The sequence below is a fragment of the Dioscorea cayenensis genome, chromosome 4, assembly GCF_009730915.1.
Source record: "Dioscorea cayenensis subsp. rotundata cultivar TDr96_F1 chromosome 4, TDr96_F1_v2_PseudoChromosome.rev07_lg8_w22 25.fasta, whole genome shotgun sequence".
NCBI lineage: Eukaryota > Viridiplantae > Streptophyta > Magnoliopsida > Dioscoreales > Dioscoreaceae > Dioscorea > Dioscorea cayenensis.
The window spans coordinates 1,204,403-1,218,094 of record NC_052474.1 but is presented as its reverse complement, the minus strand read 5'-3'; the positions used below and the strand labels follow the sequence as shown (position 1 = coordinate 1,218,094).

The 13,692-nt window shown below is 36.6% G+C and overlaps 4 protein-coding genes across 5 annotated transcripts; 2 read left to right on the top strand and 2 right to left on the bottom strand.

Moving 5' to 3' along the window:
- Positions 1 to 1,156: 1,156 nt before the first annotated feature.
- Positions 1,157 to 3,295, bottom strand: LOC120258125 (light-harvesting complex-like protein 3 isotype 1, chloroplastic). Its single transcript, XM_039265475.1, has 4 exons — positions 3,271 to 3,295; positions 2,852 to 3,121; positions 1,479 to 1,616; positions 1,157 to 1,392 (listed from the first exon to the last, which is right to left on the bottom strand). The coding sequence occupies exons 1-4, from the start codon at positions 3,293 to 3,295 to the stop codon at positions 1,157 to 1,159; spliced, it is 669 nt and encodes a 222-aa protein (XP_039121409.1).
- A 635-nt stretch (positions 3,296 to 3,930) lies between these two features.
- On the top strand, positions 3,931 to 8,256 carry LOC120258119. Its single transcript, XM_039265468.1, has 8 exons — positions 3,931 to 4,350; positions 4,567 to 4,706; positions 4,892 to 4,991; positions 5,076 to 5,174; positions 5,429 to 5,776; positions 6,048 to 6,140; positions 6,213 to 6,419; positions 7,663 to 8,256. Exons 1-8 carry the CDS (start codon positions 4,045 to 4,047, stop codon positions 7,939 to 7,941), a joined length of 1,572 nt encoding a protein of 523 aa, XP_039121402.1. The 5' UTR covers positions 3,931 to 4,044; the 3' UTR covers positions 7,942 to 8,256.
- A 406-nt stretch (positions 8,257 to 8,662) lies between these two features.
- Positions 8,663 to 10,548, bottom strand: LOC120258122 (U6 snRNA phosphodiesterase). 2 transcript variants are annotated; one of them, XM_039265471.1, is made up of 6 exons: positions 10,352 to 10,548; positions 10,194 to 10,265; positions 9,749 to 9,998; positions 9,542 to 9,638; positions 9,120 to 9,185; positions 8,663 to 9,017 (listed from the first exon to the last, which is right to left on the bottom strand). In XM_039265471.1, exons 1-6 carry the CDS (start codon positions 10,497 to 10,499, stop codon positions 8,823 to 8,825), a joined length of 828 nt encoding a protein of 275 aa, XP_039121405.1. In that variant the 5' UTR covers positions 10,500 to 10,548; the 3' UTR covers positions 8,663 to 8,822. The 2 variants fall into 2 exon arrangements, with proteins under 2 accessions (XP_039121405.1, XP_039121404.1); XM_039265470.1 differs by having other exon boundaries at positions 10,194 to 10,277; positions 10,352 to 10,545.
- A 152-nt stretch (positions 10,549 to 10,700) lies between these two features.
- On the top strand, positions 10,701 to 13,430 carry LOC120258121 (ATP-dependent Clp protease proteolytic subunit-related protein 4, chloroplastic-like). The gene is made up of 7 exons (XM_039265469.1): positions 10,701 to 10,921; positions 11,002 to 11,205; positions 11,871 to 11,926; positions 12,051 to 12,177; positions 12,357 to 12,434; positions 12,876 to 12,989; positions 13,059 to 13,430. Exons 1-7 carry the CDS (start codon positions 10,733 to 10,735, stop codon positions 13,149 to 13,151), a joined length of 861 nt encoding a protein of 286 aa, XP_039121403.1. The 5' UTR covers positions 10,701 to 10,732; the 3' UTR covers positions 13,152 to 13,430.
- The last annotated feature ends 262 nt before the right edge of the window (positions 13,431 to 13,692 follow it).

Genomic DNA, 13,692 nt, shown 5'->3' with positions numbered 1-13,692 from the left:
TTATTATTATTATTACCTTATTTTATTTATAGGATTTGAGTTGTTTTGCTCATTTATTTAGATGTTCTAAAATATGCGTGTTTATTATCACTGTATTATTTTTGTTGTCTCTCATCTCTTCATGTCAGATAATATTGTATCATTATTATAAATTATTTTTTAATCATTCTTGTACAATAACGTCGCATATTTCATAGAGGATAGTATTATTTAAAAATATGGATAAATGATTTTTTTTTCACTTAAGATATAATTGTAATAACATTAAATTTAGTTTTTTTTTTAATAATAGTGTAATTTTTGTAAATGCTACTATAATGTACCCTTAAGTTTATTGATATTTAAAATAGTTTATTCAAAACTCCAGATTAAGTCCAAAAATATATAAATGTCCTTACAACTATTTGATTTGTCGTGTGAAGTATTTTATTTTAATTTTTGTTTAATAATCCATAAGTAATAGCTGCCATTTTACAAATATTGATGTTATATATATATATATATATATATTGACAAATAAGCGAAAACACTCCTCATTTAAAACAAACATCAAAACGTGTCCAGATGTAGAGGTTAATAAACTCTTCTTTTTCAAAAAAAAGAGCTATTATGTATACATATACCTTGCCTACAATCATAAAGTTTTCAGATGTTACATATATATTTATATTCTTTAATAATGCAATAAAAAATAGATAAATTGCTTTTTTATACTTATAGATAAGGATAAAAAGAATATAATTAATTAATTGGTTATAAAAACATGTTTGTTAATATATAATTATATTTATATCCCCATTATCAGATGGGAAAAACCCCTCAAAGGTTAACCATCAACCGAACAACTGTGTATAGTACTAGAAACATGAGAAATCCAACATTAACCAAAACCAAATCAAATTATACCATGCATGATAACAAAAAGCTTTTGGCATCAGTTAAGAATGCATTCATATATGGCTGCTCATATAACCAGGACTTCACACACAAGGAAGTACAGCTCAAACAATGTAAGCCAGGGCAAGTAATGCAAAAAAGAAAGGACCCGGATAAATGAACAATAACAGAAGAACACAGAGATAAATGAACTGTAGAAGAAAAAAACATCGAAGAAAATAGGCATGCCATGATAAGAGAGCTACTTACTATCGATCGCTCAAGGTGTATCATCCTTCCAAGTAGCTTGCCACTGTTTGTCGTAGAAGGTTGTTTCCTCAATCAGCTTCTTCACAGTTTCGATATCTTCATTCTTTCTTATTACTAGAACACCTACTACAGCTATAAACAACAGTGTTTTTGCAAAAAGAAATTTCCCATCTGATCGACAAGGGCCAGCACCAGTCAAGCTATCAACAAAATATGCCATGAAAAATCCGATCATTGCAGCACGGCCTGCAGAAATGCATGAATGAAGGTGAGCAAAGATGAAACAGCAATTGCTCAAGTATGAAAAGCCATTTGGAGTTTTACAATCTAACCATTTAATAATTCAGCCTCCGGCAAGTGATATCTTTTCATCCATGCCCACCAAGGTATTATTGATGTGTCAAATATTATAGGCTCATTTTCACTTGATGCTTCAGGATTATCTTCAAGCCATTTTCTCCTTCTTGCCTCTGAAAGACAGAATGACAGTCATCAATTGTAGAAAATATCTATTGGAGCTAATTGATAAATATTCTTTTGAAAAGTACTTTTTTACATATGTCTGTTGGACAAGTTGGACTGTGCCATGCCCGTGGCCTGTGAAGGGAAAGCCTATTTAACCACTTAATGCTATTTTTACCGCAATATCTTGGGAATCCAGGTCTCTGAAGCAGACCATTGACAAAGAAAATAACATCTATGGAATTGCAGAAGAAACGAATAACACACAGGCCACACGGCAATCTACAAATTAACTTGGCATCTAACATGCATGAGAATAGTAGCATCATCTGCCACATTCGCGATATGTTCAAAAGTTGGACAATCTTCCATGCAAAGATTGAGAAACCTGTTCACCAGGAAAGGTGTACCAGAGTGCAAAATGTGCATGTAAATATACACAAAGAAGAAATGTAACATTTCTTTCTACAAGATAATCCAACACAAGGATCACTATCAACTTACATATAAAAATCAAGGCCATGATATATTTCTAGTCTGATACTTGTATCGACCCAGGTATGAAAATAAAAAGGATAACAGGGTCATGAAACAAGAACTCAATGATGCAGTTCAGTGCTTCATTTAAATGGTTCAAGTTATTATCATATACAATCTCCTTCATTCACAGAGTTAATAAGCTATACTTAGTAAGTATTACAAAGAGGATCTCATGCAGGCCTTCAGGACCATATATATTACCACAAATAACTTAAACTCAACAAGGCGTGTATGCATGCATATACACCCCAATGATGGTTTGGAGCGAGAGTTCATTTTGTACTTGGAGACCACTGCCATTGTTCTACACCTTCAACTTCAATGAAGCTAAGCCAAAGGCCAGGACACACAAATCTCCTTCACCTTAAAAATGGTTTTCTTTATTATTCTGCATTTTCTCCAGTACTTTGTAGTATGAAACCATACATCTAGTCCTACATTAGGATATGGAATAAAAATCCTCCTTTTACAATGTATGAGATTCATGGGCAGTGTATTTCCCCAATTTCGAGAATATTAATCCTATTTAAAAACATACATAGCTCCAAGAAGTACTATGAAGAAATCATAGAAAACTAACTCCATTCTATAGTTCCCTAACAATAGTAAGTAAAAGAATAAATCAAACTAGAATAACAAAAACAACGAAGGAAATCCCAAACGTAAAACAAGAGAGAAAAAAAAAACATGGAGAAATCCTCACCAGCATCAATGACAGCATCCCAATCAGTCTTCCCATCCTTTCCAAACTGCTTCAAATCCCATGTCCCACCAACCCATCTCGGATCCTTAAACTTCGGCGGCTCCTCAATCACTACTGCAGCTGCAGTAGCAGCAGCAGCCCCATTCGATCCCAAACCCTCTCCACTCTCCTTCTCCACCTCCTTGGTCTCCACCTTATCTTCTACAGCGGCCACGACTCCAGCCCCATTAGCATCCGAGGACCCTAGCGAGGAACAAAGAATACTGCCTCCTGATAAGCGGAGACAAGAGAAAGGTGGCTGGGTGCTTCAGCGAGAGATAGGGGCTTAGTAGATAGGGTTGGAAGGAGGGTCGAGGGGAGCGGAGAGGAGAACAAAGAAGCCATGGGCGTCGATCTAGGGTTAGGGTTTCAGTGCTGGCGATTGAGAGAGGAGCACTCCCGCATTGCTTTGGTTTCTCTTCTGAGTGGATGAGAGGCTCAGAATGAAGACATAGATAGTGTGAGGAACAGGATAAGCCCGGGGGTTTATCTTACCCTTATTCTTAATTAATTTGTTAATTAATTTTAATTTAATTAACAATTTTAAATATTTTTTTATTCATAGTTTATATTTTGATATTATTATGGTGAAATATATAAGTTGTATTGTTTTGTTATACACTTCGCACTCGCAGAGTTTATTTTATTGAATTGTTGTGTTTTATTTTATAATTATTATTCTTTTTATTCAATGCTAAAAATAAAAAGGAAAGAAAATAAAATGTTATTCAGTAAAAAATAACATAATATTAATGAAATGAAATAAAAAAAATTGGACATGACGTCATAATATGAATGTGGGTCCCAAAAATTTCCTTAGTATGATCTTTATAACACGTGGCAACAAATCATTGGGAATAAAAGGGGCCCACTAATACGATAAGATGGTCCACAGGATCACCCAATCCAAATCAAGGCAACGGCCCAGCCGTTCTCCTTCGCCACAGAAACCTAGATCCGCGAGTGTGACACGCTCGCTTGCTACACCATCTTAACCATTCGCTCGTTCGCAGGAACACCGCACCGCTTCTCGCCTTCAATCTTGGCCCCGGGAAAAAGCCCTCATTTTTAGGGCCCCTCGTTGTCTCTCTGAATTCTCCCGCTTCGTCACGCAAAGAGATCGAAATCGGAGACAAACGGGGAGATCGCCTGCGATGCCGTCATTCTCGGCGATCCCGCCATCCTCCGGCGACGGGGCAGCGGCGGAGAGGAGGCTCCGGGAGGCGGAAGAGCGGCTCCGGGAGGCGATCGAGGAGTTGCAGCGGCACCATGCGAACCGGGATGGAAGCGACGCGTACCCGGAGTGCGACCATGCGGATGAGTCTTGCGTGGCCCATGCTATTGGCAACCTCTGCCAGACCTTCCTTCTCTCCTATGGAGTTAGGGCTGGGATCGGAATTCTTCTTCGAGCTTTCAAGCTCGCCCGGCGGCAGTCCTACTCATCGATTCTTGATCTCAAGGTCAATACCTTTACTTCTTGTATTCAACACTTCGTTGTTTGAGTTTGGATTTTGGATTATGTTAAGGTTTGAATCTTAGAGCGTTTTGTCCTCAAGTGGGAAAGTCTTGACCGGCAGAAGACGTAGACGTAAATTGTACATTAGCTTTTGTTCTGTTTTTTAATCTAGTGCTTTTTGTTCGACTTGATGATCAAACCTTTTACTCTGAATGCACAGCAACTTGTTTCGGAGAAGGATCTTATAGTGAGAGAAGAAGCATGCCGTATTGGTTTGCTATTTGGTGGCTTCACGGGATTTTATCATGCCATTAGATGTTTCTTGAGAAAGTTTCGGAAGAAAGAAACACCATTAAATGCGTAAGTTCTTGAAAAACAGCATCTTGATGAATTTTCCCTTTAAATAGTTTCTTAAGCATGTGGATTTTTTAGTGAGTGATTTTTTTGGTTAGCGTGGTTAGTATTAATTCTGCGGTGTTGCTAGAATTCATTAATGCATGATCCCTCTTCCATGTTTGACTTAGTTGAAGGGTATGATGGAGCAGAATTTTAGCAGGTTCAATAGCTGGCTTGTCCATATTAGCTTTAGATGATTCAAGTCGAAGGCGTACACTTGCCTTGTATCTCCTAGCTAGACTGGCTCAGGTGCAGTTTGTCATTTCTTTTGGTGGATATAGATGTGGTCGTATGTTTTTTTGTTGCTCTTATCACTGATTCATTACATTACTGTGTGCTTATAACTCAGCAAAGTCGAAGAATAAGTTTCATCTATGGGGGAGTCATTGGAAACATGGAGATTCTTTACTCTTTTCATTGGCATGTGCACAGGTGATTTAGTTTTGCTGTGATACTGATGATGCTTATATCAGTGCAATTATTTTTCAGCACAGAAGGGATAATCGGATTTCATTGATACACATACCTTGTGTTGTGTCATATGTATATGACTTGATGAATAAGCTTCTTCATTGACCATTATATTTGCTCAGATAATGATACATGGAATTATATGCATATTCTTTTATTTGTTTATTTGGACCATTCTAAATAGGCAGATTGATTCGTCTTGCTATATCCTTCAGGTGATGTATGCCTTTGTAATGCGACCTGAGAGCTTGCCAAAAGCATATCAAGATTTTATCCAGAAAACTGGACCTGTTGCAGAGCCTGTATACAAGGCCGTAAGGGACAGCTGCAGAGGTTCTGCTGTGGACATTGTGTCTCTGTCAGCTTATCTCTTTAAAACCAAGGGGCCTGGAATTATAAATTTGGTGGAGCATCCTCCTATCATTCCTTGTTCAATAATCCATCCAGGAACGAGTTCGTGTGTTGCACACAATTCGGTTGCTGCATCAGAAACATTTAGGAAAACATTTCCTTTATACTTCTCATTGACTTTTGTGCCCTTTGTAGTTCTCCACCTTCAAAAGGTAATCCAATTAATTGCTCATGAATTTTCCTGTGCCATTTACAGATATTAAGTGCATTCATTGTGTGGCAATTTGTTTCTCTGGCAAAAGTAAATCCTGGATTGTTTTTTAATTTCCTCAACACTTTCTTCTACATGCTCCATGATTGTCCTGGTGCTGTTTTTCTAACACCTTCAATTACTTTTATACCAAGCTGTTAGTAAAATATTTCTTTTCCATTTCATTGAGTTCATGCTTATGACATTTTTTTTTTTTTTTTTATCATCTGTAGTTCTTAGAGTTTCCTGCTCGGACATGTTGGCGAGCTGTCCAGGGTGCAGTTCGTTCGACAACTTTCTTGTCTGCCTTTGTAGGCATTTTCCAGGTACTAGTTTCTTTGATTTCAAATTGTTATGTATGCTACTTTCTTTTTACTTACAGAAGTGTTTGATCTTAGGGATGTATATGCTTACACCGTAAAGTGGCAATCAAAGACCATAAACTTGTATATTGGATTGCTGGTGCGATAGCTGCTCTTTCAGTACTACTGGAGAAGAAAGCCAGAAGAGGAGAGTTAGCTCTTTATGTTCTTCCTCGAGCAGTAGATTCCTTGTGGTATATCTTGGTTAACCGTCATCTACTCCCAGATATTAAAAATGCTGAGGTATGAAGTGCTCCGGATTTGCTTTTTTATTTTATCCTCTAGCAATTTTCAGCTGTCTTGTTTGATTTTTCTGGAAATGAAACCTTAGACTTCTACCTTGCCTTATTTTTTGCATATCAAATTAGCAGCATTTGTTTGATGAAACTTATATTCTATGGATTGAAGGTCTATGCTTGATTTAAACCAAAAATTTAAACTTGGTTAGATTGGGTTTGTTCAAGATGCTGTCTGTTTTGGTTGGTGGGGACCTTTACTTTTGCTTTTCATTCAGGCTCACCATGAATGGTCATTATTATTGTTGCAACTTGATGAAATATTGGCCTTGTATCAATATGTCCGCAACCTTTTGCCACTCAAGAATGGATTTTTCTGTTTGCCTCGTCTTCTATTGCTAGTTACTGAATTTCATAAAATCATTTTGTGGCTTGCATTCTGATTGAGTGTCTATTTAAATGTATTAATGAATAGATGAAATTACATACTGACAGTGTTGTTAGCTGGTTATTCCAAGGTGGTTATCAGTTTGTTGAAATTTCCTTCCATATTGATATTAATCTTGTTTGAAATTTGGCCATATGGAGCTTATAGTTGAATTTAAGTATTGCTGTTCCAGATTGACTTAATAGGAGGAATATTCTTTTTAAAAAAAATTTTTGACAGGTTCAAAAGATTATTATCTATACCTTCTTGTTTGTATAGGTGTAAGGACCTAAGCTAGGTACAAGAAAACTAACAAAGTTTTATAACGCATGTGATATTTTTATTTAAATTTCATAACATCATGTGTAACACACTGGCATTCCTCCACAATAACAAGCATGCTCACAAGCAAACATTACAAGGACAAATGACACAGCTGACTTTGTTTAATGGTCTTAGTAAATTTAACTAAAAACTTTTTTTTTTCAGGTCATGCTCTGACTTGTTCATGAACCATATAAGTTAATATTGGCAAAATTGAAAACTGGAATCATTTCAAGGATCTTTAGTTATTACTTATTAAGTTTTAGGGTGGGGGGATATCTGACCATGCCATGTCATATGCTTTATCAAAAACTGCTAGTTTACTTGATCTTGTGCGTGATTCTCACTATGAGAAGGAAAGTACTGCCTCGATCGGTGTTTAAATTTCTCAAAGTGTAAACCATACATTTAATATTGCTTGTTTATATTTTGTGTAAATGATCTTAGTTTGCTCAGCAATATGAAAAAATAAATCATCTTTTGCTGGTTATCATGGCAGGTGCCTCTCTTTTGCTTATGCATGGGAGGAATCATGTACTACTTAGAGCATGAACCAGATACCATGGCTCCATTTCTCAGGGGCCTCATTCGCAGATTCCTTGCTAGCAGAATAACCAATCCAAGTACAACGTCTAATCATCGGAATTCATCCTACTCCTATCTGCACAATCTTGGCTCTATCGAAAACCAACCCCTCCAAGAAACAGAAGACAACAACGAAGATTCTTCACCCTCAACATCAGTGGAATACAATCTTGAATCAATCCCCGGACTTTAGCCATCTAACTTATTTTCGTGTGGACTGCCTGCTTCTGATAACTTTTGCATACTCGCATTCTATTTTGTACCAGAAAAAACCTTGCTCCAGTTTTTAGGGGTGCCACTGGTCCATTTTTGAAACTTCTAATAATCATTTAGGTTGAGCATGAACTGCTTGCTTGACACAGTTGTTTTACAGGCCAGTTACTATAATTAATTAACAGGAAATAATCATAAACATGTGTTGCAGCAACTGCATTGTTTGTATGTGAATATCCAAAGAAATGTGACATTAAATTGCACCATTTATTCATTTTCAGTCTAGTTGTGATTCTTTTCCTTGTGGAACTGAAATTTCAGTTTGTTCCTTGTGATTTGCTGCCTGGCTACTTGTGTTTTGGTCTCTTTCACTTGAATTTAGTGCGCAGAACACCCAAAAAATAATAATAATAATAATAACAATAATAAAAGTAATTAAAAAACATTAAAAAAATCCGTTTTTAAACAAGCCAAGGAGGCAATTTATAATATTGCTAAAAACTTAAATCATCTGTATTTTTTTTTTCTTGGGACCTTCAGTTAATGCAGAGATAATTAAGAAAATTAAGAACAAGGAAAAAAAAACCATCAAAGAATTTAACTGAAAAAGGGGAAAAAACTAAATACTGAAACTTGATCTCTGCAACCTTTATGGTAGATACCCACAATGCCTGTTTCTGTCTTTAAAATAAACTTAATCATTCTCAAACAAAGTCCACACGGTTGCTCTTAATTCCATAATTATTGCATGAACATTCATAAGGAAGATATTTACAGTGTAATAGTGTATAAATAACTACCATGCGCTCAGGTTTTAGTCAGCCTGTTTGAGATCATTCAGTCCAACATTACAATAGAAAATCATCCATCAAGACTCTTACAGATAGTGTAAGACTTCTTTCCAATTTTACATTCAATGCTATTGAACTTGCAGAAAAATATAGGTCCTGAGTTTCTTGCATTGTTCCGGGATGTATCCAGCTCTTCGACATTTTTCTTGAGCTTCTCACTAATATTTCCCAGTGCCCATAACAATGATATGTGGGGCCGTGGATTCTGCAATAATTGACGGAACAATTCAAAACACGAAATATTCATCATCAAAATAAAACTATATAAAAAAAAGTGATGATCATAAGAGAAACTTCAAAGCCGAACCTTGTAGAATTCAGGAAGACCATGGAGTTTATATACATAATCAACCAGATTAATTTGTTTTCTAATCTGCAGAACATTAAATAAAGATTAGGCCAACAAGGGTAAGTTCTTTTCAAGATGTAAAAGCTTGATCGGTTTCAGCAATAAAATCAACTAGAATTTTCATAAGAACGATCCCATCCGCTTCATCATATGAAAGCATGTGTTCGATAAGCCAACAAATGGATTACTGATTGTTTCAGTGTCATCACCAAATAAGAATCACAGTTTAAGCACATGCCATGAAATTCACATACATGAAAGAATTGCAGCCTGCGATATATTTATGTAGATAATAATAAAAATTCATTAGAGTTTCACAAGCACACAAACAATATATCAATGCAACAATGGTATTATTTCATTAAAATTTATAGACTTACCTCTGAAAGACCCCTTCCCAAAACTTCCAAAGATAAAAAGGACCGTGTCTGCTCATCATTGACAAATACATCCCACTTGCTTAACTCTATAAAATACCTGCTCTCCACAAGAACAAAAAGATCATGCTATTGCATCGATAATCCTAAAATTATAAAGTTCATCATGTAAATAACTTGAAGAATGAAATATATAGTAAACCATGAGACCTTCTCTGAGATACAAACTTCTGACGAAGCATTGCCACAATGGAGTCGATCTGATGCACTTGAATTGGAACAGTTCTTCCCAAACTAATGTGGAATTCCCTCCCCAACAAAACATTTTCAAAATTTTCATCATCTTTGCTCAGTTCACTAAGAGGGATATCAGCATCAACCACATAAAGACTAGGCACAACAGAAGCAAGTCTTTTCACATAAATCATCAGTTTTTCCCTCACTGTAGGTGGTATAAGAACTACAATCAAAGATAAACAATGAAATACAAATTACAATTGCCATCCATCAAATCAGAATGAATTAAGACAATTAACACTCAACAATTCAACATATAAAGCAACCAACAAATCATAGAAAGGGAACAACTTTCGAATAATCCTCCAATTGAGAAACATAAACAGAGAATCAAATTAGGGGGAAGAAAAGTGGCAACCTGGAATGTAAACATGAAGAGCATAGTTCCCTTCAATATGTGGGAAGCTTCGAATTCTACCGGTTCTCGAGGCTGCAGCAAGATCTAAGCATAACATAGCAATGAAATCAAAGAAAAATTAAAATCAAAATCATCAGAGAAAGACGATAGCTACTCACCACTGAAGTTCGGAGCTTTAAGGAGATCACTAGGAGGCGGTGGGAGAGAAGAAACCTTCATACACTCTACTCTGTTGATCGGAATCTCACCGTCATCGTCGCCGTCGTCGGAGGATTCGGAGCCATAGGTGGCCCTCAGCGCCTCCATCCCCTTCCTCTCTCTCTCTCTCTCTCTCTCTCTATCGAGCTTTGTTCTGATGGATTAGATCAAAGTCGTTCATCATGACAATAGAGAGCCGATCTCGAGGCAATTATAATTTTGAAAAAACCCCTGAACGTAAGCGACTTATATTATAAATATGGGAAGTTATGAGGGTGTATTTGAAAAAAACCCTAATCTATATCACGAACTCTTCTCCGTTGAGACGATCACCAAGCTCGATGGAAGTCGCCGTCTCTTCGCCTCGGCTCCTCGCCGGAACCCTAGCGTTCCAGCGATCCACAAAGAGCCCTCCTTTTTCTCTATCCTTGAGAACTTCTCAGCGATGCAGCCTTACCGATGGGAGGAAAGTCTCCAGCCCTAGCCTCCGCACCGCTGCCATGTCTTCAAGACAGAGATACCTCTCCGTGGTATTCCTCTGAGAATCCCTTTCATTCGCTTCTGTGATTTTTCTCTGTCTGTGTTTATTGATTGCTAGGGTTATCATCAGGAAATTGACGATGCGAGACGGAGCTTTTCGCGGCCGCAGCCTCCGGATTTGGCATCGTATTTATATAGCAATCGGGTGGTGTACCTTGCGACCCCTATCGTTCCACTCGTCATGGAGTTGATCGTCGCGCAGCTTCTCTACCTTCAAGCTGAAGATAATGAAAAGCCTATTAGTTTTTATATTAACTCCACTGGCACATTAAAGGTTCGATTTTTCTCCCCTTATTTCCTTCTTATGTTTCTTATTCAAACTGATCTCATTTGTTCGTTCTTAGATTTTCTATTCATCAATTGTACTCTATGCATAGTGTTACTTGTCAGTTGGAGCATCAAAACTGGACTGTTCTCATCTTTTGCAATTCAAGCATTTGCTTTTGTATTGTCGGGTAATTCATTTGGTTAATTTGGTTAGCTTAATCCCTTTTCTATGGATTAGAGGACCTTATCCCGGATTAAACTAATATTTCTCTCACCTAGTTTTTAGCTTATTCCTACACCTAAAAACCATACAATGGATCAATATTTTTTTTTTGCTTATTCATACCTTAAGTTCTTATTTGTATTTCACTTCTCTTCTGAGATTGATCTAGAGCATTGATGAATATGATGCAGTGTGTTGGTGGATGGTAACTGGAAAAAAGAAAAACCTGAAACTATATATAGAATATTTAAGATTTTCTGATGTAGTCAGTTTCTCTCATACATGATGCTTGACATCTTCCCAAGCAGTGTGTGTGTGTGTGTGTGTGTGTGTGTGCACGAGCATATGTGTGTTTGCTTTAGCAAACGTAGGTTTTTCATTAACTATACAACAATAGAACAAAACTCCTTTTTAAATTGCAGTTGGAATGATTTTGTTCTTCCTTTTAGGATGGAGAAAAGTTGGGCAATGAGTTGGAGGCTTTGGGAATTTATGATGTTATGAGGTCAGCTCCGTGCATTTACCAGATATTTACCACAGTAGAGTGTAATGAAACACTGGCGAAAGGCATTCTATTGTTATGGATAAACTTTTTAGTCTAAGCCTATGTTTTTTGTTTCACAATAAAGATACATTGAAGCACCAATATGCACATTGTGCATTGGCAAAGCTTGGGGAGAAGCTGCCTTACTTTTGGCTGCCGGTGACCGAGGATGCCGTGCTGCTCTGCCCTCATCATCAATTATGATTAGAGAGGCAAGTAATTCTTGTGGCTTTTTCTAGTATGCTATAATTTGCTCGAATATTTTCATCTCCCTGCTACTGCAACTCTGATGTCATAAAATGTTGCTTCTCTTTTCCATTTCTTTTCTGTTTGTTAGTTTATCAGGTATCATGGTTTACTCATAGCATATGAATTGCTTCATTTTGTGCAGCCAGTTGCTAAATTTGACGGCCAAGTAAGTGATGTTGTTCTCGCAAGAGAAGAATTCAGCAGTATTAAAGGACAAATGGTAAAACTCAACCCAAGCTTTGACTATATCATAATTGTTTCTGTTGTGATAACAGACATGTTGATTGCCTCTGCAATTGGGGTTTTAGCTGAGTTGCGCATGAATTTTACTCCAATAATCAATCCAGTTCGAAAATATCATAGAAGTTAGTATGCAACAGAAATGTTTTAACTGAGTTGCACATGACTTTTACTCCAATAAAACTGTTGATAGATGCATTTAAAACCTTGTCTATAATCTGCCTTCCAATGACTTCTATTGTCTTATACAATGCAAAGAATTCTATATATGTAACAATGCATATCATTTCATTGCAAGGAAATATATGTAGTTTTTTTTATGTTCATATCAAGTGAAAAAATCTGGACAAGTCCGTTTTCAATTATAACCTACAAACAAAGGATTCCTGATTGTCTAATTTGAATTGCTCTTGTCAATTAGGTTAATATCTTGTCCGAGCACACAGGAAAGCCTCCAGAACAGATTGAGGAAGATATCAGATGGCCAAAATATTTCAGTCCCAGTGCAGCAGTTGAATATGGCATTATTGATAGGGTAATTAGCAAAATGTAATATAGATTTTCTTGATAGCATAAAAATCCCTTACATCCCTCCCTTTTGCAGGTTGTGAGCAATGATCTTGTCCAAGAAAATCAAGCTCTGATGTTGGATCTTAAAAGTGCCGAACTTTCACAAGGTTCAGGTATTAGCACCTGATATATTGCTCAGAATGATGCACATGGTTGGTAAAATTAAAGCTAGGCAGCAAGCCTGTCCTTGTACACTGGGATATATAAATTATAGTCATCAAAAGGTTGATTTTTATTGTTGTGAACTGCTCCTTTGGGAGTTAATTTTAGCACACTAGCATATAAAATAGCTTGTGCTGGAGGAAGAGGAACAATATCCTTGATTTTTTTTTTTATCATAAATTTCAGGTGGTCGTTATATCGTCTATTCGTCTTTAAATTCAAATCGAGGAATGGTTCCAAAGTATTTTACCCTGTTGTTTAAAAAACTGTTACAGTAAGTCATTGTGGGTTTATTAGCATATAGAGAACGTACTTTGAACGCCCTTGTTGGTGTATATTTAGCAACGTGCTTTGTAATTGCTTTGTAATTACCGTCACGGTGGTTGCACTTTTGTCTATTGGTTTGCCCAAGTGAAATATTCGAAGCCTTACTCAAAGAGGTAGATTTTTCCTAATGGATGTTTTTGGCACGCATGAAGATTTTGCTTAATCAAAGGAAGTTTTTA